The 27,967-nt window shown below is 39.9% G+C and overlaps 1 protein-coding gene across 1 annotated transcript in view; it reads left to right on the top strand.

Moving 5' to 3' along the window:
- SORCS3 (sortilin related VPS10 domain containing receptor 3) overlaps positions 1 to 27,967 on the top strand; it is a 307,228-nt gene that overhangs the window by 222,059 nt on the left and 57,202 nt on the right. The window contains exons 7-13 of the mRNA XM_042791658.1: positions 4,563 to 4,681; positions 17,482 to 17,571; positions 20,570 to 20,749; positions 22,354 to 22,500; positions 22,990 to 23,092; positions 27,115 to 27,191; positions 27,299 to 27,390. Of these exons, the coding sequence (XP_042647592.1) occupies positions 4,563 to 4,681; positions 17,482 to 17,571; positions 20,570 to 20,749; positions 22,354 to 22,500; positions 22,990 to 23,092; positions 27,115 to 27,191; positions 27,299 to 27,390 (808 nt within the window). The remainder of the gene's footprint in view (positions 1 to 4,562; positions 4,682 to 17,481; positions 17,572 to 20,569; positions 20,750 to 22,353; positions 22,501 to 22,989; positions 23,093 to 27,114; positions 27,192 to 27,298; positions 27,391 to 27,967) is intronic.

Here is a 27,967-nt window from a genome sequence, read left to right as displayed (position 1 = left end):
TTCTTTTAGCAGTAGTGGGATTCAAGAAGCTATCTATCAGGCACTGGAGCCAAAAATATGCTCTGTGGCTCGGAACAAGTAGCAGGGCATGCTATAGTCTGATTCATCCATAAATGAGTCAGGGCTATCAATAAGCTCATGGGGCTGGGAGGTAGAAGTCCTGTTCACCACTCTGGTGTCTGTCCTCCAAGACATCTTGCCTCATTGTTTTGTCTGTCCAGTCATTAGAAATGGTAGAGTCTCTGAAAAAACATCTGCCACAGTGTCTAATCTCCTTAAATATTTGAAAGATGCTGCTAATTCCAGTGCCTAGCTGAACTCAAGCTGTTCCTGTCTTTTGTAGCAGATGAAGTTTTTCACATTTTTTTTACATCTTGGCAGAGCTATTGTAGCAGAATAATAATCTACGCTTGCATTTTTAAATTATAAAAACATGTAGGAGCCTTGGGCACTGTACCTTCTGCCTGTAATAGTCAAGGACAGGGTTGGATGCAAGGGAACTATTATGAATACACTGACACAAACACCCACCAGCACTCCTGGGAAAGATATATTAAACTTTCTGATGTTCAGTGAGGTGATCTTCTCCCCACTCACAGATATGATGTAATTTTAATTAAACGGAAAAGAAGGGGGGGAAAAAACTAACCGGAAAGATGAAACAGGGTAACTAATTTCTGGGGAATAATTTACAGTCCTGTCTAAATTTCTAGATGCTCTTTTCCTTTAGGGGAAAAAATGTTGAGGCCAGCTAGTTTTTTTTTCTCATGTTAACCTTCACTGGGAGTTTACATTTTTAAGTCTTGCCTGGCACCAGGACCTGACTTAAGCTAAGCCAATCTGCTGATGCAACTTGTTTCCATCAGCTGCCCTCTCCCTGTTAGCTGTGCTGGCCAGCCGTGCCAGCTTTTAGCAGCCTTGTTAACGCTGCCAGGAAGGAGCAGGCCTTGCTGTCCTGTGTCTCTGTAAGTCACAGTAGACTGCAAATAGATCTGCCCTTTGCAGCCTTCAGTACAGTGACAGGTTTGACTGTTTTAGAGTCTCCCTTCAGGGACCCACATCTTCGGGTGTTACCCACCAGCGAGAGTCTCTTGTGCTCCTGCTTTCTGCCAAAGCTGTCATGACTGATGGGCAAAGAAGAATCTTAGTATCTTAGCTTATTTCACCAGTTTATCACTGCACATTTCAAGAAATTGTTTCAGTTTTATCACTTCTAAAAAGGGTAGAAATACATTCCAAATTCTCAAGATGGGAGACTATGTTAATTAGCAATGAGGAGGTGTTTTGAGCTCCTCGATTGGAAAGCGGCTGCACTTCTGAGAACGCCATTCCCTAATCCTAAATGAGATAAATTGGTGGGAAGAACTTGTGCTGAGGTATGGCTGCTGGGATTTGAGATGCAGCAAACCCTCCAGGCTGCTTGATGTCCATATTGCCTCATTCACAGATGGGCTGGGAAAGTAGCTGCATGTTGGGTTATGAGAAGTTTTTGAGGCTGTCTAGGAAATGTCTTCTTAACTCCTTTCACAGTGGAACATAATAAAAAAAAACAAAACAAAACAAAACAAAACACCCAAACCCTCTAAGTCTGGTGTTGCATGCGATGATATATAAATTGGAAATAATCCTCAGACAGAAGCTAATTTCCCTTAAGGTGTACATCTCCCAGTGAAAGGTAAGCAAAGCTTTAAAGGCATAGCTTGGGCATGGATGCCAACTTCTCTCTTAACTAACATTTTTGCTGAGGGGCCGTGTACTTTCTATATAGGGGAAGATGTGTTTTGTGAATGGGACCATGGCTTATGAAGGGATCACACCCTTTGAGAAGCCTGAGCAGGGACTTGAGTTTGTTTCTTGCTTCCAGTCACACACAAATGTGAACTGTGTGTCATAATATTTTTTACCTGATTTTAAAACATATTTTAAAGGGAATTATTTTTCATTTTCTATGGGACAGCAGGAAAAAAAAGCAAGAACTGAACTTATTTTGGTGTCCAAATGCAGACAAGTTTGGAGATAAATTTTTGTGTGTTTTTTTTCATAGGCCTTGTGTTGTAAAATATCTGAAAATAAATAGACAAGAGACTAAATGGAAAATAGGTAGTGAGCTACCCCCCTTCTCCACCACCGAACTTCACGTGAATATTAATCAGGTGCCATTCTTTGAGTATATTTGATTGCTGGTGTAACACACTCCAAATGACACATTTCCCAATAGGCGGGAAGCTAGTTGTCATGTCAACACTTGTGATTTATTTGCATTTATTTGTGACAGGTTTTTATTCCTCTTCCCATTCTGTCACTCAGCAGCAGAAAATTATCCTCTTTTTGGAGGGATAAGAATATCCAGGCGACTGTGTGGGAGAACATACTGGAGGGAACGAACTTCTAAAAATACGGCTCCTGACCTCTCCTCCTTGTTCTGCCTAATTTTAGTGCTACCTCAAAGAACAACTCAAGGCTACTGAGTTCTTTGGGTAACATGGCAGTATATAAGACCCTTTTGTTTTCTGAGAAGTTGCTTTTATCTACTGCAAAGACGTGTTAGATTCCACGTTGAAGAGGTAAATAGTAGCTTTGGACAAAGTGTATATGTGTCTGTTGATAAGAACCTTAATTTATCCCAGCTGAGAGTCCAACCACTCTACTGCTGCTGGTATTTTATGCTGGGAGAAAGCACAACTCTGATACTTCAGTTATTTGGCACTGTCTCTAGGTCAAATATTCTTCACCATGCACTTTAATTACCTCCAGATACTCTGAGCTGGCACCAACAGCAATTTCTGCTGCTTTAGCATCATCAGTGGGACTACATTTTCATTACCACACTAGACCTATGCAACTGCTCTGAGTCAGCCATGTAGCCCTTGTTAACCCGGAATTCCCAGTGCCTCAAACCAGAACCAGTTCTGCAGCCTTTAAACATGGTCCTTCAGTTATGTGATTGAGCATGAACCTCTATTAGATTAAAGCCTGGTTGTAGTTTGTGACTTTTTTCAGGCAATATCTCTTTTGAAATTATTACTTTGGTTATCAATGCCTCTGTCTTGCATTCTTTTTGTCTGCTGATGGGACAAGGCTGTGGAATGGGAAACTGCCAGTTTGTGAACCTTGTCTTTGAATTGGGGAAGAGTGAGTGTCAGAGGATTTCAGTTGTGCCCCCCAGTGCTTTCCACTGAACCACATTTTACTGTCACAGGAAAGACAAAGACTAAGGACAATAACAGGTTTTATGGGATGGGGAATCCTGTAAGCAGCTTTGCTAGGCTAGTTACTGTCATTTTAAAATTTCCTTTCATCCTTTTGGGCTCAGTTTGACAAGCTCCTTGTTAAAAGGTGCAGTTGTGAACTTAAATCACTGCACCGGGCTCACCCCAGCCCTTATAAACTCACTGTTTTCTTCATTGATGGTCTGTCTTCACCCTTTGTCGAAAAGTGAACAAGTGCATGAATATAAGAAGCCAGTAGAAGTACTGCAGTGTAAAAGATAATACCCTTTTATCACTGTAGCCGTCATCTTAGTTGTATTTTCATTTTCTCCCTAATTTGCAGTTTTCAGAAGAGCAGTTGAAAGGCAGAGATGGCATATTTAGATTACATACAACTAGAGACACAATGCCTTGATTATTCTGTTTCATGAGATCCTTTCTTAGCCTGAGTGAAATAATGCTTAATCCCCTATAACGCCTGCCAACTTGTTGGAGGTGAGCACATCTCTGATTAATCCCCTATAAACCCTGCCAACTTGCTGGAGGCGAGCACATCTCTTCTTGCCACTCCAAGCAACTTTCTGTACGTCTGTCTTTGCCTTATATCTTCTTTATGGTCTTCTCCCAGTGCTGTTCCTTCTCTCAAGCAATGCCAAGGACTGACAAGGCATCCCATTAATGTGATGGTCTTCTCATCTTCTTTCTATACAGAAGCATTTGGTGCCTCTTGTAGTGCATATAAATACTGTTGGGACTCTTCAGACTCTTCAGTCATGATATTTCACATCCATGGCATTTTCCTATTTAGCCTATGTTGCCTATAAAGAGTTAATTTTGGGACATGCTTGTTGTTTTCACAGCAAAATAAGTTATACTTACTAATGCAGCTTTGGACTTTTTATTCTCCTTGTGTGTTATTACTACAATTAAAACCAGTCATCAAGGCTGGGGTATTTTAGAGGGAGGACGGCGATATAATTCCCATCAGCATAGTGGAATCAATAAATTCTACCTGGGTGGCTTTTGAAATCTTCTTCTGATCCATATGGTCTCATAATCAGTTTTCTGATGCGTTTATGATTTGTACCCTTCATTTATGGTTTGAACTCCAATCTCCTGAGGGACATCTACACAATGGGGAAGGGAATGGTGGGTGTGGAAGCGTGATGAATTCCAGACTCCAGAGAGCAGTTACAGTTTTTAAAGCCTGGAGGTAGATCATGAAATAACATCTATCCAATTGGAGATGTGGTTAAGACTTCCCTTCAGAGACTTTCTTGTGAGTTGTTGCTTTTTACAGACAACAGGCTCCTACCTGGGCATTTCTCATGTGTACATATTCTCTCATTACAGACACCCACTATTTGACCTGTCGGATCCAAGAGTGCTCGGAGACCAAAAGGAGTGGGCCATTTTCGCGCTCTATTGACATCAGCTCCCTTGTTGTTCAGGATGAATATATCTTCATCCAGGTACATTGGCTTGCTATAAACATAGCATGAATTCTGCCTACATGAGGTATTTGTTCTGTGCGAGAGAGGAGGCATATTCTTAGGACAAGTGCATGGGATCACAGGTAATAAGAGCTGGGAGTCTACCTGCCTGCTATGCAGTCTGGAACAAAACAGTTGATCTCTGCTCATCACTTGTCTCATGGTGAATCTTAGATATTTTGAATGTTCATTCAGCAGTAATCATAAAGGTTCACGGGTTTCACAGAAGCTCTAACTTGCTATTGTTGTGGCTACTTGGAAAATACAAAGAAGCTAGTGATGAATTGGAGAGAACAGAGAACAAAGGAAATCTGTGAGTGATCATTTTAAGGAATGTAAAGGTTTATGCTGATTTGACAGTCAAGTAATGCTAATGGAGCAAACAGAGATTTGCAGTAGGAGGTAAAATAGAGAGATTGGAAAAAGATGTTATAGGGAAACTTCAAAGTGGAAGATGGCTGTAAATTTGTCAGTTAGTCGATGAATGTGGAGATGAGGAGAAAGTGACAAAAACTGGATGAGAAACTACTTGTTTTTCTGATAATACATGGGTTGGATGGAACAAGGCCATTTCTCCCCATTTCATACCTGTGGAAGTGTGAGAATGAATAGTATGGTATGAAAGAACACTTCCTGAAGATGTACCATTTGTGTGAAAACTGGGAGCCAGGCTGCAGTGATTCCAGGTCGTAGAAAGCTCAGGAGACACAGAGATTACAGACAGGGTGATGTTAACTGCTTGTCACCAATGCTGAAGATGGGGAATGAGATGAAATGAGATGGAGCTTGGATCCAGGTGGTACAGAAAAGACATATGCTTCCCTTTTTGAGAAAGACTGGGTTACGTTAAGCTCCTATTTTACTTCCTTGAGGGAACATTTTTTGTGAATGTATCCAAATTATAATAAAGTTCTGCAGTTTATTGTGAAATTTTCTTAGAAATGGGAGTTTAAATGGGAAGGCTGATAATTCTGTGCTGGGATTAGGTGGAGAACTGGATCCATACGACCTGGAAGAACTGCAGTATGGAAACTGTATGCACTTGAGCAACATTAGCAGACTTCTCCTGTGAGTAGGGCAGACTGCTGTTCTGGAGATGACCAATTGCTATGGGAGCCACAGCCCTCCTCATTCCCCCTCAAACCCAGCCGGCTATTGCTTCCTTTGGCATCATGGGGAGACCTGCTGCTAGAAAACACTGAGAATGTAGCTCTTGCAATTTAGTAATTCAATATTTGGCTAGAGGCAATGACTTTCCAATTGGTAAATGCTCTAGTCTCCCAAGAAGTATTTTAGAGAGACTCTCTTAATCTGGCAGTTTATGTCTGTGGCTGAGTATTGTGGAACATCCAATTCTTTAAGGCTAGCATGAGGCCTTACAGATGTTTCTCATTCCACAGCTCCCACCTGTGCTAAACCAAGGCTGTTCTGTTTAGAAACTTGGGCTTGCAGTGAGGACCTGTGCCTGGTGTGTGCATTCCTCCACCTCAAATTAACATTGAGTGGCTCAAGCTCATAGTTGCTAATTGCTTCAAGTTAAAAAAAACCTCTGTGTGTGTTTGTGTGTATACAGACACATGCATGTATGTATATGTAATACTTCAAGTGCCTTGACTATCCTTAACTGTTTTATTACAGCTTGATGGGTGGTTGAAGTGAAAACCATATACCCACACTGTTAAAAAGTGTTAAATATGCACACTGAACATTTCTCCTGCTTTGAGTAGGAGACTCTCCCTTTCACAGTTTGTCTATCATGTTCCCTCTTTTTTGTATCACACTTGCAGCATTTCTGACTGTCCAGCAGCCTGTTATAAGTGGCTGCAGAAACTGGGTATGGATTGAGTCCACGTAGTACTCGAGTAACACGCAGACACTTCAGATTCACAGCACACACCTCTCTGAGCTGCTGGTGTGTTAAATCCACTGTGTCCAGCATATGGTCAATGGGCTATGCAGAGTGTTTGCTCAGTACATATGTAGGAGTGCTGATATGTCCTGGATGTATTAGTCTTACAAGCCATGTGATATAGCTGCCTATTATGGGATGTGTCAGATTGACTGTGTGTGCAGTGTCTCATGCATATCATTCTGTTTGGATAATCTTGGACAGAAATACAGGAGCCAGCTCTTTTGAATTTCAAATATTAGACAGAGATGAATAAATAAATATCAAATTAAATGTTAAGAGCCTGGTGAGGTTTAATAGTTACGTAAAGGATGGGTGCATGAGTTCTGGTCTGTCTGTACTGGAACAAATCAGAAGTAATGTCTTGGAGTAGAGAGAGGAACTTGTTTCTTTTAACTTTTGTCATGAAAACAGTACTTTTAGTCAAAACCAGTAGTCTGTGTTCCTGTAAAGTGAGTGGAGACATCAATACCTTCAGGGTCATTTTATCTTCTCCTGTTGCACCTATTGCAGGATGAAATAGGTCTCTTTCCAACTATGCCTTTCTAATTAATAATAGAAGGAACCTAGGTATAGCTTAGAGAAGACCCCTAGCTTTTTGACAACTAAAATTAGGGAATATGAATCCCATCTATTGATATCAATGTTTTAGAATATCTGCACACAGTTACTTACTAGTGAATATCCATTCTAATCAAGTTGATGAACAGGTCTGTAGTGTAAGATTCTTGGGGAGCATTAGCCTGCGTAACTATGCACTCAAAGCAAACGTGATACTATGGTGCATAATGGATAGGGGAAAGAAGAATACAGAAAATGTTATAGCGTCATTATAAAGCAGTGATTCTTTATTATGTGGAATGTTGTTGTGCAGTACTTCTGAAAGTACTTGCAGAATTTCAGTGCAAAGAAAGAAAGTGAGAATGATCCTATGTTTGAAAAAAACTTGCCCATGAAGAGAGTTTGAAAAGACTGGGATTGGTTACCAGGCAAAGGAGATAAATAACACAGCACATGATGAAAAATGTAAAAGGTAATGAAGGAAGGAAGAAATAGCCACTAAGAGAAAGTAGGAAGAATTCTTATGAATAAACAGTAGGTGATCACTCTGAATTTATTGATTGAATTTCTATTTGATTGATTAATAGTTATTTAAGGATGCCTAGCACATCACTAAGATTGGATAATTCTGCATAAATTGATACATTAAGAGAAAATCCTGCCCTCTGTTGTGTGTACAAGTTTTCATTCAGGTCAAAGGATTGCTCTGATGTAGCCAGGAGCCAGTATCATCATCATCATCTTTCATGGTTAATACTTAAAATTCATACAGCTTGCAGAGCAGGTAATTTATTTGTGAGAAAACCTTGGAATATGTCTGAATTTATTTACTGTACCAAAAAGGAGCTAATGCGATGAGCAACTTTGTCATTAAGGTCAGTGTCAGTTGTATTAGATTATATAGATGTACAGTAGCAGAGCCCATACTGTCTCTACAGCTATAACGTGCCATTCTATATAGCTGTACCACACCTTTCCTTAATGGTGCCTTTGAGTACTTGCTACTGAGATAGTATCACTTTCTAACTTAGGTGCAGAGGTAACCTGCAACTGCCTATAAGATTTGGCTTCCTGACTAATACCAGAACTGATACGGTATTCTCATGTGCAGAGCGTACATTATAAGACCCAGGGGTTACAGATAGTCTTTTGTTTTATGTATGAATCTAGTGTATTGATATTTTGGAGAATTTATATGGCAAAAATAAATCACAGGGGGAATTCTGGGGAAAATATTTTTCAAGCAAGTCTTGTATCAGGATTTCTAATAGAATTGCTCAGGTTGCTGAAAAGACCCTAAACTGCAATAGGATTTAATGAAAATGGGGATTATTTTTCATGCAATTCTGTTTTGAGTGAGAAAGCATTTTTTGGAGAAAAACTTTTTATTTACCTTAAGTAAACAAATAACATCAGTGCTAGTTAGTTCTTTAAAGACTAAAGAAAAGAGCAGGAATGATCTGTGGATGTTTCCTTGTCGACAGATGAAAACTTTCCATTGAAAATCCAAGACAGGCATGAGCAAATCTCATCATTTATTGCAGGGAGTGAGGAAAGTTTGGGCCAAAAGAAGTTTCAGTAGTGTTGCTTATTTGTGGTGGTCTGAGAACTCCGGAGGGGGTGTGAATACAGTAATGCATTCACTGGAAATCAGCTTTGCTCTGGGACACCGATTTCTGCAGAAAGCAACATTCTTGTGGACAGACCTACAGCTGCCATAGGGAGCTAATTACTGCTAAGTTAAAGTTGTTGTTAGGTATTGCTAAGTTAAGTAGTTGTTCCCATTTACCCAAAGGCTATGTGCAAGCTATCTCGGGTGCAACAGCTCAGTGGCTCTGCTGGATTGCTGGAGTCCTGTGTTGGACCAGCCTGGCTGCTAGCAGGGACTGATGACATTCCCAATGCACTGGTGAAGACCTATGTAAGGACTGTGTTTTCACACAGAACCCTAGGTATCAGGAGAGGGACAATAATAATGATGAAACTCTTCAGAATGTGTGGCATGAAGATTGCTGGCAGTACTGCTGTTATAGCACTGGTGGCCTAAGGATGTGAGACAAAGCTTACAGGGAGAGGTAGTATTTTTTAATGAGACTGGAATTGATAGATTTAGAAAAGGGACAGATACGCTTTTGGGCATACTCATGAGATCCTAAGGGACCTGAGGAAGGATTTGGTCTCTGAAAATTGTCCTTTTGTTTTTTTTTTTCCCCAGCAATAAATGCATGTCTCATAAAGTATGTTTCCTCCTCCTATTAATCTTGTTGTATTTTCTGTGTGTAAACCCTTCAGTGTGTGGCTTTCCTCCCAGAGGTCATACCAGTCTAGTTCAACATCCAGTTAACACTGTTCCTATTCCTCCCTTAAGCTTCTGTCTCTGTCAATGCATGGAGGCCCTCAGGGTAACTTTGGCCTTTTTGGTTTGAACTGACTGTAAGTCAGTGAAGAGATGTGTGAATGGATGATCAATACATATCTTGATTATTTTTTATGTCTTTATTTTTCTGTGGGATAGTGAAAACTCTGCTATCCCAACAGAGTGCAGCTGAAGTCGATCTGAAATGTAGCTTGGATTTTCAGCACTTTCTGTGGCAGTGACAAAGCTACTGGACATCAAAGACTCCTCAGAGACTTAGAAGCTGATACTGGGTTGAATTTGGGGGTGATACCTATTTTCTCTAGCAGGACAAACAAATGCCTGTGGAGATTAACACTCTTAGATCTACCTTTGGCTGGTTGTCTTACTTGATAAGAACAAGGAATGACACCTTCAAGCTCTGATTGAAAAGGGCTGGTTGTTTGCTTCAGACCCTGCTCCATTTACACTTTAAATGGGAAATTCTTTGCTCCATTAATCAGACCTGTATGCTGAAAAGCAGTACATTATCACTTTCCAAGGCCTTTAAAGAGTGAGAACATGGGTGTCCTTTCCCTTTTTCATTCCCATAGCATAATTTATCAATGCAGGCTGAAATACATAGGATGGTGTTGCCTCTCACCCAGCCCCTCCTCCCATTTCTCCTCCTGGAAATATTTCTTGTCAGCTTTCTATGCCATTTAATTTGTGATTCAGTCTCCTGGAAATCTTGGGAGCTTCACGGTGCTCTCTTGATTCCAGTTTCCTTCAGGTCAGGTTGTCCTGGGACATATGGTGTCCCCATGTCCAAAAAGCTAAGCTGCTCTTGTGGTTGCCCTTTTTTTTTTGAAGATGATGTGATGAAGGAAGAAAGAAGTGCGGTGGGTGCTGGTAAGAGAGAAATAGTCTTGGCTGTGGTTTATAATCCTCCTGAATGTGATGGAGTCTGCAGTGTTGCCATTTAAGAGCAGGGGATGGTGGTTACTTGCAGCTTGCACATGCAGCAGTGTGGGAGCAGCTGAAGTTCTTATCAATGGTAGGAATTCCATATGGAAAATGAAAAGTTTAAGTCAAAATGCTCTTCTCTGATTCTGATCATCTGTTTGGATCTTCTTCACCCTCTCAAGTAATTTTGATCTTAGAAGACTTTTGCTTAGTTCAGAGTTGCACAGCAGGGCAGCATCTCAGCCTGCTTACTAGCATGAGTGAGAATGAGTAAACTCAGAATTTCTTTAGATGTTGTCTAGTGCAGATAGGTGGGACTCTTACAATACACATCTGAATAATTCCTCTTGCTTAGAGGAGCAAACACTTCTGCAGAAAGCTGTTGAACCAATTCAGTCTTCTTCTGCATCAGAAAGTCTCCTTAAAACATACACAGACATCAGTATTCACCTATAATCACTGATAGCTTCTTATAGAACCTATGGATAATATTGTCTTTTTAGATGCCTGGAGTATCATCAGAGTGTGTCCAAAAATTACTGTTGAAGTCATTTGTTGGGAAATGGGTTTTGTAGAAAATGTTTTTTTGTTTGTTTGTTTGTTTTTATCTGAATCAAATTTGGTTTTGTCAAAGTGGATATATTTATGAAAATTTTTTTTTCAGGCTCAGTAAAAAAAGAAAATATTATTTATAGCCTTAGAACAGTAGTTGGGGGACATTTCTCTTTAAGGTTTTATAAAGGAGAAAAAAAGGTTCCTAATTTTATAAGCTAAGTATGTCTAAGCTCAGAGTATTTTGTTTCTGATACTGGTTGTAATTGTGGTTGTTTAGGAAAACTTGGAAGTGTTTATGTTTAGTAGGGCATGAGTGTATGTTTCAAGTGTATTGGATATTTAAGGCTAGGCTAAATGAACATATTTGCTGAATTGAAGTTAGTTATAAGGTGAGTAGACTTCAACCAGCAGCCACAGCTGTGATTATGCCAATTCACATGGATTCCTGACCTCAGTTCTTAAGATGTCAATTTAATAAATTAAATAAGTACCAAATTTCCCCAGGAATAAAGAAAGGAGAAAGATACTTTTTTTTTATTATTATTATTATTACTATTATTTTGGTTTTTTTTCTCATGTGAAACTTCTCAGCAGTGAAACAAGATATGAGGAGAGAAATTAAACTTTGATTTCCTGATCTAGAGCCTTCTCTTTATTTTCATAGATGCTAAATACAGCATTTTCAAATATAAATTTCTTTCCCTCATTTTTTAACTAGGAGCCAAAGGTCTCAACAGAAATCAATCCATGCAATTTATTTTTAACTTCACCCTGCTTAGCTACGATTGATTTTTATCTTTGCGATCAATGGTAGATAAAGCAGCTTGGCGGGACAATGGCGCACTCTCCAACTTGTAGGGTTTGGTCTTTGAGTCTTTTATTGAAGAAATCATTAAAAGCTTATTATGAAACTAATAGGATGAAGACGTTGAAATGATGAACACGATTACACCTGTTTTACTGGTGAATAATGCCTGCTGCAGCTGATCTTCTCTTACCCCTATTTAAAATACTGGACGGCACTCTAGTGGGGGAAATTAATACATAAAGATAAAAGAAAGTGCACTCCAGGTGCTAGTTAAAAGCTCTTCTTAAAGCAAGGCAGACAGTAAATAGTTAGCTACTTTCCTATTCACTGCTGGGTGCTTTTCATCCATTTCGAGCACTGTTTCATCTTTGCTGTGCCAAATATCAGACCTGGAACTTGAACCTAAATATCTGTTGATGAAAAATTATTAATATTTTCATTCATTTATTTATTTATTTTATTTTATTTCTAGAGCTTTTTGTGCTGTGCATTCTTTCATTGCATTCACCCCTCCCCTCATGTTGTCTGATTTATCAGCAGCATCTGCAGCTGGAGATGTAAAGGATTACCTTGGCAGACTCATATGTTTCCTCTGAAATCCTTCAAAAGGAGATTTAATGTGTACAGTTATGCTCCTCTCTTAAGTTGGTTTCTGTGTGGGTAATGTACATTTGCAGGTCTAAAGTGGCTCATGTTTAGGTGCAAACTTACACATTTTCTGCAGGAGTTGCTTTTAAAACAAATCCAATATTTTCACCCAAGATTTGTCTGGCCTGTAGCTGTGCCATCATAACTCTGAGGGGAGAGAGAAGTAGATAGGGACTGGGCCAGTATAATAAATGCTCCTTTGTCTTAGCAAATTTTCATTGATGAGTCTGACACTCTAAAAAGTGGCATGTTTTCAAAGCCTGCTGAATTTACCAGGCAGCTTGAAGGTGGTTGGCACACAGAAACACTAATCTGTATGTCTCTGCAGCACACTCAGGTAATTGCATATTGCTTTAATGATTGTGCAGAAGGTATGATATTAATGAAAACCACAGGGGGTTAATTCAGACTAGATGGTGCCTATCAAGGTGTGATTTATGCTGGGGAAGTGGAGAATCTCAGTACACTGAAATATCTGGAAGATGGTTTGTCCTGGCCATGGTGAATAATCAAGAAGGAAGAAGATTACACTAGGCTCATGCAGATGTGTTCTTCTTCATTTTCTGACTCTCTTGTGACTGGCATGTGATTAGGCTTGGGAGAAGAGGCACAACTTTTCAGTCCTCATGCTGCCAAACCTGTGCAAGGCCTAGACAGTAGCTGGCTCTGAAGAACATCAAAATCCCTCACTAAAGGTGTGAGGGGAGCGACCTGTCTGCTTAACTTGTCATCACTCCTCCATGCTTTAAGCCACAATTTGATTTAGGAGATTTTATGCCCACAAGAAGGAAAAAAAGTAACTGAAGTTAAAGCAGCAAGGAGGGATGCCAGGGAGTTGTATGGAGATGGAGAACACAGATCCAGGATGCCATTACAAAACCAATACAGTGTTTCCCAACTTTTGACTTCTAATAACTCATTTTATGTTATTAGGGAAGAGGGAGCTAAGTCACCCCAGGAAAAAAAAGTGAAGTGTTTATTGAAAATAACATAAACTATCCACTATCAACTACTTACTATCAACAAGGAAGTTTGGTTCTGTAATGGACTGAGTCACCATGTACTATGCTTGAAGTGGGAGGTAAATTACAGGAATCGTAAATCCCTCAACATGTCTGGTCATTCTGGTTGATTTGTGCTATTACCATTTCTCTTTTGCTTTGAACATTATCAACAGTGTAAAAAGTAGATGACCTGTTTCAATAACTGTGCAGGGCAAGTGATTGTTACTGTTGTAAACCACCCAGGCTGATAAACTGTGTAGAAAAGGGCCCTCCATTCTCTTACAAGCATTCACTTAGGAAGTGTCTGCTATCTGTACGCTGTCACTGTTTTTCCACCAAGGCTGTGCCTCTAATATAGTGTTTCACTGTCAGCATCAGTGCATGTTCCTTTAGGCTTTCTGCAAGTTCTTTGAGCAGCACGAGGTAGATGGGGTCTTACTTAGCCCAAAGTAATTTCAGACATTTAGTTGTTCCATGTTTGTCATATTGATATCTGCCTTACATTGGAAATAATGGATCCGAGCATCAGCTAGCCAGGAAGATGAGAATGAAGCCTGGTACACTCTGGTCTACTGCTCCTGACTTCATCTAGGGTGTCTTTACATTCTAGGACCTTGTAACTCACTCTGCTTGCTTTCAAACTCTTTTAGATGACGTAATTTTTTGGTTAAGACAAACATCTATTTAAGAAAAAAAAAAGATAAATAAAACCTGCCCTTAAAGAATCATATTCAGTCATTAACATGAGAAAAGGCTTAGTGTTTTTCTAGACATGTTGTAGAAATTATGCAGATAAATAGATTTCATGACAGGTTTTCTATAATTCTCTGCAGCCTTGTGAACATATTTGTTGTCTTCAATGTTTGTCTGTCCCATTGCAGGTCAGAAAGGGGGATGAGCCAGAATACTGAAACTGTCAGGGCTTTAAGAGAAACGTCTCACGTTTCTGTTCTTCAGTGTCAGCTGATGTGAGACCGGACTTTTGTCTTTAGAGCAAAATGTGGAAGTATTAAAGAAACGTAGTAGATCGTCAAAGAAGGGAGGAATTAAAAACACAGGTTAGGAAAGACAGATGTGTTTAATGACAAACACATTTGTCCAAAGGAATCATTTCCACTGGCCAGAAGCCCAATTAAACACATAAAATAGAAATCCAGAAAAACAGATTAATGAACCAGTCATTAGCAAAGGAGGAGGAAAAAGACAAACCCAACTAATTCTGTACTAAGCATGACAGATGAGCTTGCAACAAATAATTGAGTGACATTCATCAAATGTGAACTAAAAGGAGGCATTAGAGGGCAAAACACTATTCTAATCTCTGGGATTTACAGTGTTGGAGAGTTTGCTCATAGGAAAAGGAAAAGTTCATCAAAATAAATTAAGTTGGGCTTTCCAAAATTCATTCTCTACCACAGTGCTTGCCAAAACTTTATTGAAGGCTTGATCATTTTTTGGAACTGTTATAACCATGCGTGTAAATCAAGCAAATATGAGGTCCTGGCTGGGAAAAGCTCCACACAACTCCTGCTAGCAGAATTGTGGGTGGCTTCATATTAACTGGCTCAGAAAGACCACAGACCACAAAAATTTCTATTTCTAAACCTTTGACCTAATCTGGGTAGAGGTCTGAAAGGGAGTTTAGCTAATGCATAGTGAATTTGAACAGTGTTTGAATCCTACCTTTCTGCCTTAAAAAAACAGACAAACAAACAAAAAATCCAAACAAAAGAAAATCCCTCCAGGTACCAGTTTGAGGTAGCATAAGGCCAGAAAAACTATGTAAATTCTTTTGAGTGTGATAGATTTGGAGTAGAACCTGTCTTGAAACATTTGATCACCCCTTGATATTTCTGCCCCTCTATGTTCTTGTGATTATCTTGAAGATTGTTGGAGTGTTCCCAATGTTAATGAATCATAACATCATTTACAAAGTATGCAAATATTCATGTTTGCATCTTAAAGACGAGTTGATGACTATGTCTCAGCCCATCAGAAGAGGTGGATATTGAACCCAGGGTTCTTATCAAGTAGTCATTGGACACATTCAGTCCTATCTGGACTCTGCTACAAATAATGATGTGGTGCTGAAATAATGAGTGGTGTAAAGTGAATTAGTGTGACAGTTATATCATTTGAGAATTTGGATCTTCCACTGGAGGTCAGAAACATCACCCAGAAAAAAGGGGATATTTAAATATTCCCTGTGCTATATAGGTAATATGACCTAGAAGTGTGGGATTCTTTGGGCAATGCTTCTACAGCTGACAGAGAGAAACAATCGCTATAAACATGAATTTTTGCCTTTCTGCATAGCCTGTTCTCTCCTGCGAAAACTTGTTTTTGATGTGGTAGTATTAGATGGGAAATATATCCTTTGGAAATAACACTCACAGCCCTTTCACCATCCTCACAGCGGGAGAGCAGGACACCAAAATGCTACTGTGCCAGTCCACAGTGCACTTTACATGAAGTGAGAGTCAAGTGAGTCCTGTTCTCTCACTGTTTCTGCCACTGGCTCTTTTTGAGACTGTAGGCAAATTGCTTTAGATTTTCATGTCTGTTTCCTGTTGACTTTAGCTATATGTTGTTTGTATAGTTTGTTTGCTGTGATATGAGTCATTCTTCTGCCTTCTTATGCAGTGTGTAATATAGTGTTGTTTTTTTTTTTTTTTGTTGGGAGTGCTAAAGGCAGCTATGATAACATTACAAGTAAAACTGGGAAGCAAGCAGAAGGGGAAGTCTTAGTGTTAGAAGCCTGTCCTATTTCTAAACCTTCCTTTCTTTCCAGTTCTTTAAACTGTCAATAGAAAAGCCTTATCTTGAGTTGATTAGATATCAAAAATCATGACCAGTAATATAGTGTCCTTCAAATGACAGCTTCTCTAGGGAAAAAAAGCCACTATCTAGAGGTGATATCATTGCTGAGAACATAATTGATGCTATAACAATATTCCATGTAAGCTCATTCTGAAATATCACTGTCAGATAAAAGGAAGTATATCTAGGAGAGAATCGAGGACCTTTCTGTTAGCTTTATTGGAAATTTAAGAAGACAACAAATGACACTGCATATAATAGAGAAATGCTTTGTGTATTGTTTTATCTTAAAAGCTGCAAGACTGCTAAAACAGCAGAATATAGGAAATTCACCAATGTAAGCCTTATTGTAACCAGGCCTGAAGTGGTGCCAGAAAGAACACCCACAGCAAGAGTGACTAGTGACAGGTTTAAAATCCCATATTTTACAAATTATCAGGGCTAGATCTCATCAATGCATGTCATTTATGTGTAGCCTTTACAGCTCATTCAGTCCATAAAACTGCAGATTTGGATGTCTATCAGATCCTCTCCACATCCTCATTCAGAGACAGTATGATTTCAGAGAAACTAGTTTTATGGTGACAAAGAGCATCCAAGATCTTAGCTCCAGCTTTACAAGAGAGCATTCATTCCATTTACTGTTTGCCTTAAATAGTGCTACTGTGGATCTCTGCTGTTAGTCACTCTAAAAGGTTATTGGAAGACAACCCTGGCCCCAAGGGACTTACAGTGAAAACGGACAAGGCTGAGAAGCAGCAGAGAAAAGAGGTGTTATCTCTTTCTTACAGGAAAGGAACAGAAGCACAGAGACTTTAAATGACCTGCCCAAGGTATTTGTGCTGGAACCACGTGATGAAACCAGTTCATCTTATTTCTTCTACTCAAGACCTTAAACTTTAAAACCACTTTTTCCTTTTTCTGAAGACGTTAAAATCATGCTGGATTTGAAGCATGAGAGACAAAATGGAAAGTTCAATTGCACAGCTTAAATAAATAATGCTCCAGCCCTCTCAAGTCTGGTGTTTCTTTGGAGTTTTACAGATGCTTTTAGGGACAGCTGTGCAGGTCATAGAAGAGATATCTGAAATAAAGGTTGTCAAACCCCCTTAGAGATGTCAGAATAGGGTGTCTTGGAAGGGTCATCATTCACTTTCTTTGGTGTTTCCACAGGTGACAGCTGGTGGAAGAGCAAATTACTATGTGTCATACAGACGGGAGCCTTTTGCACAGATTAAATTGCCCAAATACTCTCTTCCTAAGGTGAGTGCACCATTTATGAACACAGACATATAACATCTTGAATAGCCTGCCTAATGATGAAGCACCTCAGTGGGGTTCCTCTCTGGGGAGCTCCCTTCTTTGTGCTACTTGAATGATCTTTCTTAAATACAGATTTGGAATCTTTACCTCTCTCTGCATTTGATTAGTGAGCATTTCAGAAAGAACAGTTTATTTTTTTTCCTCTGTAAACATCAAATTGGAATGAACAGGTACCTCAGAAAACAGAGTTCAAACCATCTTCTCCTTGACCAATCTTCTATGAAGAGCTTTTCCCAGTCCTACTCTGTTCTCTATTAATGATTGCTCTGTAAGACTGGTGGTGACATTGAGGGTCCTGGAGAACGGTTAGGATGCTGATCACTGCTGCAGTCTCCATACAATGAGAGAAGCACAGGGTATAGCAGCTCCACTGTCACCATCCTATGACTGGATGTTGCCAAGAAGTCATGGAGATGGAGCTGGCTCCATAAAATTTGTGCCTTATAGATGCTTTAGACACACGGACCCACTATGTGATGCTGCTTAGGAGATGACTGAGATGGCCTAAGATTAACACTGACTGGCAAAGCAGGGAGGTAGGGAAGTTAGTACATATCATACAGCTGTGACTGGATTTACCTTCTTAAGCCTTAGCTTTCTACCGGAACAAATGGTGCAAGCCTTAGCAAAGAGAATATGTCCCTGGAATTATACTCAAATTCCATAGTGTAGTCATTGCTTTGGATTGTGTAGAACAGAAGGGACCAACCTTTCCAGAGCCTGGGCTGGGTACAAGATTCTGGGTAGCCTAATGGGCAGTTGAGACTGCTGCTGCTCGTTGGAGCCTCAGAATGGCTGTTGAGGCTACTGTCATAGAGGGCTGAGAATCAATAGTAATGGCTTTCTTCTTCCCTCCACAAGTGAAAATTTTAGTGGGATAATTGTAAGATAGTTGGCTAGATTTGTCTTGTGGGCTAGATCGACCCTTCTGATTGCCTATGGGATATCTTCAGTCTAGCAGATATGGCATATTTGCTTTAGCTTACATCTGAAAACTTAAAAGTTGTGAGAAATTTGCATCTCGAACTCCCAAATGTTACACCTCAACTTCTTCCCATTTGGGTTGATCTCAGTCCACAGTGTATTGACACCTGCACAGTACAGATATGGTTTCTTTTGTTTGTCATTCCATGGTGGTGCTGTGGGATTCAGAATGTCTAACCACACACCAACTTTTGGAAACCCTGCTGCCATTTTCAGGAGAAAATCATTATTTATGCTCTGATCTTACAGGTTGGCCTTGAGAGCTGCCCCTCATTAAAAAGACAAGTGGGTAGAGAGAATGACTGTGCTATGATTGTCCTGCCTTATTGACTGATGCTGTGACAGGTTACTGGCCTGTTATAAGACAGATTTGTTGGTGGCCCTGGTTTGGAATTGGTGCGTAGTATAAAATCAGGGATACTTCTGGCATTTAAAAATCAAAAGTACTTTTAAGCTAGGTGTCATGACAAGGTCTTCTAGCCATGTAAAGGAGGTTTGTTTATGCTGGCTTTAGTCACTAGAACATTTTTGCTGCACAGTAATAACTATACTGTCAGCAGTAGATTAATGAACTCTGCTGGAGTTGTGCATATATGAGGTTGGCAATAAGGTGATGTAATATTTCCACTGTAACTAGTTAAACCAAATCGAAGTCACTGTGTGTTTTGCCTTATTTTCACATTGCTGGAATAGGTTCGGTATATATTTAATTTTTAAGGAATTAGAGCTGTTGGGCAAGAACAAACTTCCTGATTTAGTCTTCCTTCACTGAGGGAAATGGCAAATCTTCCACTGATTGCATTCACTGGGACAGAATTAAGTTCTCAAATGTTTTTTCTCCCCATCCCATGCTGATAGGCTATGTTAGGTCTATTAGACATAGCCCCATCTAATCAACGCCAAATTTTCATTTAGATATTTCCCACAGAAGATTAAGTTCCTTCCTAGGCAGGATGGGGATACTGAGCTGATCTTCCCCCAGATATTCTTTCCAAAAATCAGGTTACTCTGTCCTCTGTTAGACTTCCAGAATTATGGTTTCTTGATGCAGAAACAGTGCAGGAAATTAATTAAGGCTCCTTGGTACCCTGGGGAACTTTTAGATACAAATAGATAAATGAAGTCCCACATAACAACAGTGATTTTGCTTGTAGCTGAACCAGTATTAGTTTGTTCAACAATGGTGGCAAGGATGAAGTGCTTCAACACTCATCACCACCCTGGAAATCATTTCCATGAATCTGCTTTAAAAGAATACAGAGAAAATACACTATCACATCTCCTTGATATTAAAACTAAACAGGGAAACCCTTGCTGGACTTTCATATCTTGGTCATCAACAGGAATCCAACAAAGGTTAGTGGGTGGATTATTTGATAGCCTGTATATAGTGGGATAATAAATCTCAGACAAACTCTCAATAGAAAAGTATGTTATTAAAAATCACTACCAGTACTAGATCAAACCGATCCCTATACCTCAGCTTCAAATAAATCTGAACTCTCAGTTTTTTTGAAACTGGTTCTTTACCAGTTAGAAACACAAACTTGTTAGTTCAGCATGTGGATGGAAATGTCACTACTTTTAGCCTGGTACTACACCACACTTAGTGACTATGAGGACTCCAGGCTCCAAAGTCTTGAATCTTCCATGATTGATAAAACTGACTTTCAAATCTATAAATAAAAAATGAAACTGGATGAAATTCCTTGGAGCTACCAAAAATGAAGAAAGCAAAAACCATTCACCCAGCTGGTGATCATTAAAAAAATTAAATGCAGAGAAGTCACAATGGTGGTAATTTACTGGCTTCTGCTAACAGAAAATTTTTTAACATACCTATAATTCATGCTCCATCTCCATTCTTTCATAAGTCATGGTAATTACTACATGTCCCAAAGGACAAAGAAATACAGAGATCCTCAGTAATAGGCCTTTTGTCTTCTTTTAACAGGACATGCATATTATCAGCACAGATGAGAATCAGGTGTTTGCAGCTGTTCAAGAGTGGAACCAGAATGATACATACAACTTGTATATCTCGGACACCCGAGGGGTGTACTTCACCCTGGCCTTGGAAAATGTGAAAAGCAGTCGAGGACTGGAGGGGAATATCATCATTGACCTTTATGAGGTATGTAGTAAAGGTTACCCTACAAAGAACAGCACCTGCTTGCTAGTTCAAGCAAGCATAAATCTCTTAACAACCTTCCAGGAACTTCATTTGTTTTGGGGTCAGCCCAGAGGCATTTACTGGATTTGATGCTGAGCCAACTCATGTGGGAATAGATGCAGTGCATTCTGCTATAGGTGTGACAACTGGATGCTTTCAAGTCGATGACTAGTTAGCTGTGGCATTTCCAAAAGGCAAAACCATTATCATTCTCATCCTAATGTGGATGTCTAGAGAAGGACTCAGAATACTGTTTTTCTCCTTGAACAGATAGGCATGTGCTTGCAAGCAAGGAACATGGTTTCCACCTTTGTGAGCACTCAGTAGTTTATGAATTATATGAATTTGTCCAGATGTAGCAGCTGTATAACTTCTACCCTGATTGATTTTCCATTCTCACTCTTCTGCCAGGCCTTTCAGCCTTGGCCAACAGCAGTCTGTTCAGAGCAGTTGTTCTGGTTCCTGGTTTCTTCAGAGCATTCTGGTTTTGGTGTGTCATAACCTGTTGGATGGAAGATCTGCTGAGATTCATGGCTCAGTGCTTTGCCAGCAACAAACAACTAATTGGTAATACTATAGTAATGGTTATAGGCTGACTTCTACTGCTACATGGAAAAATGTTTTTGCAGCTATATGGAAAAATGTTTTTGCAGATATATTTCTGTGTTGTGATGAACTAGCTGAAATAAACATGCATCATCTTCCATTCCTTGGCAAACTATTCCCCAGCTGTATAACGTAGACTTTTTACTGTTAAATGCTGATAGAGATTTTCACAGGGTCATTCAAATGGTAGTGTGACTCAGGGTGCTTTAGAGTAGAAAGATTTGCATCCTGGCTGTTGCCACAAAGTTGCAGATTTGAAGCAAGTTCCTTCTTCCTGTGTTATTTTTACAGCTATTCAAGTGACCAGACTCAATATGAAATCTTCTTGAGGACATTTTGACAGGACCATATTCTGCTGGAATGAGTTCTGATGACAAAAATCAAAACATTTGGAACAACTGGGTTGATTTTGACAGAATTTGGGAGTGGAAGGAAAGTGAAGAAATTAAGTTAGCAACACAACAGAGTTTCAACATACTCAGGATTTCCATCTTTTTTAATAAAAGAAAAAAAAAAAAGAAAACCAACACAAAAACATCAAGCGCTTCTTCTGATGTGACCTGCTGTCTCCCATGTTATGGCAGTCTGGGGAGAGGGTGGGGCAGACCATATCCTCAAGCTCACAGAGTTCTTATGTGATGTGGTGCATGTTCTACCTTCAAGCACATCATCAACCTGTCTGCAAGCACTCAAGGAAATCCAAAAGTGGTCTGTTTCCTAGGGGTTTGCTCTGTGCATATCCTTGTCTTTTTTTTCCAGAGAGAGAGACTGCATGAGGCCTTTCAGTTGTGTAGGCATCATCAAGATGTGCTTCTAATGCCATTCAGAGTCTTCTAAAGCTGGATTGAGATGGCTTTATTGCTTTTTCAGAGGCCTGCCGCTCCCGAGAGTGCCCAGATGAACCTTACTTTTGGCCTGTTCTTCCGATGTATTTTTTCATCTCTCTCCATTTTTCCTAGGTAGCAGGGATCAAAGGCATATTCCTGGCTAACAGGAAGATAGATGACCAAATCAAGACTTTCATTACCTACAACAAGGGCAGAGACTGGCGTTTGCTGCAGGCACCAAACATCGATCTAAGAGGGGATCCTGTAGTTTGCCAACTGGTGAGTGGCAGACCTTTTCCAAAGCATAACTGACTCCTTGAGAGCTGCTTATTTTAGTCACTCGGTTAACAAAACTCTGCCTGTGGTTTTTTTTTTTTTTGACCTGTTGGGTGTTAATCCAATTAAGTAGATTTATTTTTCATAGCCTCATAGATTTTAAGGGAAAATTCTGACCATCTTGGTTGACCCTTTTTGTGGAAGATAAGTTGGACTAAGTTTCTGGGGAAAAGTTCTCTAGATCAGATTGTTGGTAAAAACAAGTGCAGGCATGCTTGCTTGTAATGCATCATTCCTGTTTCTCTTGCTCTCAGCTACTTTCACAATGTTTATTCAGAAAATGAACATATGCTGCTATTTGTAACAGTGCTAAGAGCAGAGGGGTCATTTTCAGAAGGATCGGAGCATCTGTGTGCAGTCACCAAGGGTTCCTCTGATATTTAACTTGTTGCATATTAAAGCTTCTGCCTTTTGTTTGTTTCCTGTCAACAGCCCTTTTGCTCATTGCACTTACATCTGCAACTCTCAGAGAATCCATATACTTCAGGAAGCATTTCCAGCAAAGATACAGTTCCTGGGCTGCTGGTGGCAACAGGTAAGAACATAAGTGCTTCTCACCACTCACCCATGCCTCACTGGGAGCCTGAGAGTATACAAGATGTTTCCTGTTGGTGTAAAAGCTTTCAGCTCTGTTTCAGCAAGTGCTGAGCTGATTCACATTAACTCCACTTTGCTATGGGCTAGACGGCCTGTGGCTTCTGACTTCAGAAAAGGTAATGCCTGTCAGATATTTGTTGTTCCACAATAACCCATATAAAGGTCTAAGCTCACACCTGCAAGGGATCATTACCAACTGGCATTACTATCTCCTCTTACTTGATATCATTGCAACCACTGATGTAGGTGTCTACCTACTTGCTGGAGTTACCATGAATGACAATGGAGCCTATAATCATGGCTATGCTCCTAGGTCTTAATACATTCCACTTTTTGAGTATCAAGCACAGAGTTGTCACAAAGCCTGTCAGGTGAAGCCTGGACTTCATGAGTGCCTGTCTGGTATGTGGCACCTACTTTCAAACAATTCACTTCTTCAAGACTAGCAACACTTCATCATCACTGCACCGGCTGTTGTTATTGTGGTTGTTCTGCAAAATAGTGCTTTGGCAGGTTGCCATGTTTTAATTACAACATGCTACAGTGCTTCACGGTAGCAGTGGCTGACCCACTGTAATTAATCTGACAACCATCACAGGCCCTATGTGCACACAGCATGCAGCCTAATCAGGGTAGAAGGAGCTACCAACCACAGTCAGAACTTCCACAGTTCTATGGGAGCTTCTGGGCTAACAAAGTGCTTTCTGAATGGCTGGTGCTATTGAAAGCTGGCCTCTGAAACATGTAGGCTGTCCAGCCTTCTCACAAGGAGGCTCTTACATATGTTCAAGTATGTCCAAATAGTTTAACAGCTCTTCCTAAGGCTCAGTTTATCTCCTTTGTCCTGTTCAGCCTAGCAGTGGCTGGCAAGTGTGTTGTTAGCATATTGCCTATATGAATTTCTAGTGTTTCTTCCAACCATTTCCATTCTCATGTTCTTCTGTGCTTCCATGTGTCTGCCAGAATAAGCCAGAACCTGAGAGACAGGTTCCCTTCATGACATTTATATCTCAATAAGGGAAACACCATGCGATTTCTAGTTCACTATTCCAGGCCAAATGGAGTGAAATAATTTAGTTTAAACCTCCAGATCTTCCTATGCATAGGGAAATGGAATCATCACTCCTGTCAGGTTACGCTTGCTAGATAGATGCTTAGGAGCAAGCCCTACTCATGATGCTGTGATTGAAGAGGCTTTTTTTCTTTAAGCTTTTAGGAAGCAAATAGACAGCAGGACAGTGACATTCTAGACACTGATCTAAATTGTTAGTAAATTAAGTTCTTTTCAAGCTGCCAGTGCATGGGATGAATACTTTCCTAGTCTAACAATTAACCTTTAAAGGCAGAATATAATTTCTGCCTTACTGCTTTGTACAATAAGAAGCTTAACCTGTTGGGAATTTACACATCTGTCTCCACTAACCAGTTTCAAAACAACAGAAACGTCTTACCATGTTGGTGAATGTGTTCCAGGATAAGCACTGCAACTTATTCTCACAGGCATTGGCTGCTCAAACACTCTGTGTGTTACTCTTTGATCTACAGTGGTACATTTCCAGCAATGATTGAAAACTCAGATTCTTGATATGAGGACATAGGTTAGATTCTTGCAAAGGGAAGAATTATGTTTTAGTATCTAATTGTACAGATGACAAATCCTCTTGACTTGTTTGGGAGTTAGTTATGTTTGGTGGGGTTTGAATCCATGTAGCTGAAAGAAACTAGGTGGAGAAAATGAAGAAAATAATGGAACAGGCTTGTACAGAAAAACAGACATAAGGAAGTGATAGCAACAGAATCTCACCTTTTTACTCTTTTTCCTTGCCACAGTCTGCAAATCCCTGTTTGGAAAGTTGGTTTTTCAGTTTTGATATTTAAAATATGATGACACAAAACTTACACTTCTGCCTTAAAGTCAGTTTCTAATTCTTGAGGACTTTCACTCATGATGAGATACTGGGCTAAACAGACCTTTGGACTGACACAGATTTATCCTAGTGAACCTTGATGTCCCTACAGACTGTCCTATATGATTGCCCACAGTAGGTTTTCCTTGCACTTTCATCGAAAGCAGTTGGTCACTCTTGCTGATGTCAGGGAGATTAGGTAGATGGACAATGTGACATTTTCTGCATCCTGAGCACTGATGCAAAACCCTTTATTGAGATGTCCTGTCTCCCTGAGCCAGATTTTATTTTTTTAAACTGTTGTCATAAAAATGTGGCTAGTGGAATTCCATGATGGTGATAGGAGAGTGTCAACACATATCTGGGTTTTAATTTCTCACTTTCCAGCATTAAATGTCAGAAAATTAACATTTTCATTACTGTGTTTTTATTATGCTCTTGTTGATGTTACAGATGTGTAAGAATGCCACATTTTCCTTTGCTATTCTTGAAGAAAAAATAGTTTTCCCTTCCATCAATGGAAATTACACCTGCCTTAAAAACAGTCTAATTTGAAAGGTGACTTACTAGGTAAAAAATTCATGGGCTTTGAACAGAAAAGTCATGGGTTTGACCATAATATGATGGCTGTGAGCCATTATCATTGGGAGGCCTTCTGATTTGTCAGTGTTACATCTGCCTACTTCCTATGTGACAGGTGTTCATACCACCAGAATCCCACCTAGCACTGATTGAAGGTACTATTGACAGATCAGCAGAAAAAGCAGTTCCTGAGTGACTGTGGCAGCTTCACCCTGAACCACTGGGTGCTTTGAGAAGTGAGGAGGTGACAACATAATAATTTAGAGCAGACCTGTATTGTTCAGTGAGTCTCGTGCTTGTGGCAATTTTAACTCTGGAAACAGAAGCAAGATGCTGACCTCGGGGCAGTGTGGGGAATAAGATAATAGGGTCTCTTAAGGGTTTGTGCAATTCTATCAGATATTGGACATTTCTCTCTTGTAACTGTTGGTGGATGCTCAGAAGTTCCAGAGGGCTTGGGATTTAGTCCAAGTTCATTATTTACTCAGTATTAAGGTTTGTCATTGTAAGATTTGAAGTCCTCTCTGCCATATCAGGTGAGGGACCTTGGTAAAACCCTGTTTCAAGCTCTGAGGTAGTCTAACAAGTTTAAACTCACAATTTGGGACATTTAGGTCAATGAGGGCAAGCAGCATAGTCTAGAATGCTGTTCAGTCTGGCATCTACCTCTCTGCTGCAAAGTCATTTGACCCACCCTCAGGTGAGGTTCATAACTAATCAAACAAGATTTCCTTCAAGTGGAACTTGTATTTCATTACATCACAGTTCTCATTAATTGCAAACCATTCATAAACCTAGGAGGAAGCTTTATATATTTGACTGCAGGTTCTTAGATCAGTTATGTGTCTGAGCGTTTTGACAGAATCTTGAGTAGGCTTTCTAGTCCCATAATCATGGGCTTCAGTGGAGCCTGGGATTCACCTTTAAAATCAGCCATATGAGTAACTTTCTTTTGGATGCTCTCCTTTACACACCAAGTGGTAATTACCTTACCCTTGACAAAGACTGGCAGATCACAGAGATGCAACTCACCAGTGAGAGCACAAAGATTACAAGTTCAGAGAAAAATGAATATGGAATTGAATATTTGGTAGTTGGGGACAGTGGCCATTATTCTGCTGCCATTCTGATGATTTGTATGCACCAAATGAGTATGGGGTTTTATACACAGATTTCTGAGTATGTAGGTCCTTGCCTAGAATAAGCCTGCCTTTAGTAGCTTGCAATTATGGGCGATGCTATCTGTTGGGAAAATAAGCTGATAATACTGTTTCTCCCCAGTGTCAATTCTCAAATGGCGCAGCTCTTGTAAATGAATGTAAATGAATGTGACCATGGTGTTGTTTTTAAATGAAAACAGAATCAAGAATAGCAAAGAAGCACAGGTCAGGCCAAGTAATTTTGGTTTCTTGGAAAAATGCAGTTCTGTGTTCATCCATACCAGAACGTCTGACACTTGCTTGTGTTGCAGGCAATATTGGCTCTGAGCTCTCCTACAATGATGTTGGTGTGTTCATCTCTTCTGATGGTGGAAATTCCTGGAGACAGGTATGTTTTACAGAATGAAGAAAAGCATGGGGCCTTTTGCTATTCTTTTTCTGAGTCTTCCCTTCCCATGGAGTGGAGCACTCATGCAGTACCTCATTTGTTTGCAGATCTTTGAGGAGGAGTACAACGTGTGGTTTCTGGACTGGGGAGGGGCACTAGTGGCCATGAAACACACGTCAGTGCCCATCTGGCACATGTGGTAAGGAAACTTGTTACTTTGAGAAGATTTCATGACGGGGATAAGCTGACAGTTGTGTTAATCTTGCATCACCTGGTCAACATCTACTAGTGTCTACAAAATGAGCAAATGAGATCATTCTTCTCTACATTTTATTATAATTTTGATTCTGTTAATTGATGTAATGATTATCGTATCATTTTATAAATATAATGACTTTATAAATGGCTCTATACATAATGATACACATATGAATTACTTTTTGCAGTAGTAATGTAGTCTGAGACTTCAGGTGGGGTTTCTTTCCCACAAACACATATATGTTGAGTAATAAGTCACCCTTCATGCTTCGTGTATTTCTGAGATGATGTGTGTCTCAATTCTGCTTTTTGTTTACAGAATTTAGTATTAAACTGGCAAGACAGATAGAAGGAGGAAGAGGAGAGGGCAGTAGGTGTTGATAGGGACAAAAGAGTTATGTTGCTAACGTCACTGTCTTCTATAGTATTCCACTATCAATTTCCAGAGATACAGTGGTGGCAACTGAAAAGATTTGGAGGCAGAATGGGGCAAAATGATTTCTCAGCTGAAGATACTG

Source organism: Tyto alba, unplaced genomic scaffold (assembly GCF_018691265.1).
Source record: "Tyto alba isolate M040663 unplaced genomic scaffold, T.alba_DEE_v4.0 Super-Scaffold_1, whole genome shotgun sequence".
NCBI classification, from domain to species: Eukaryota; Metazoa; Chordata; class Aves; order Strigiformes; family Tytonidae; genus Tyto; species Tyto alba.
The sequence above is the reverse complement of the archived record's forward strand: the minus strand, read 5'-3'. Positions and strand labels throughout refer to the sequence as shown.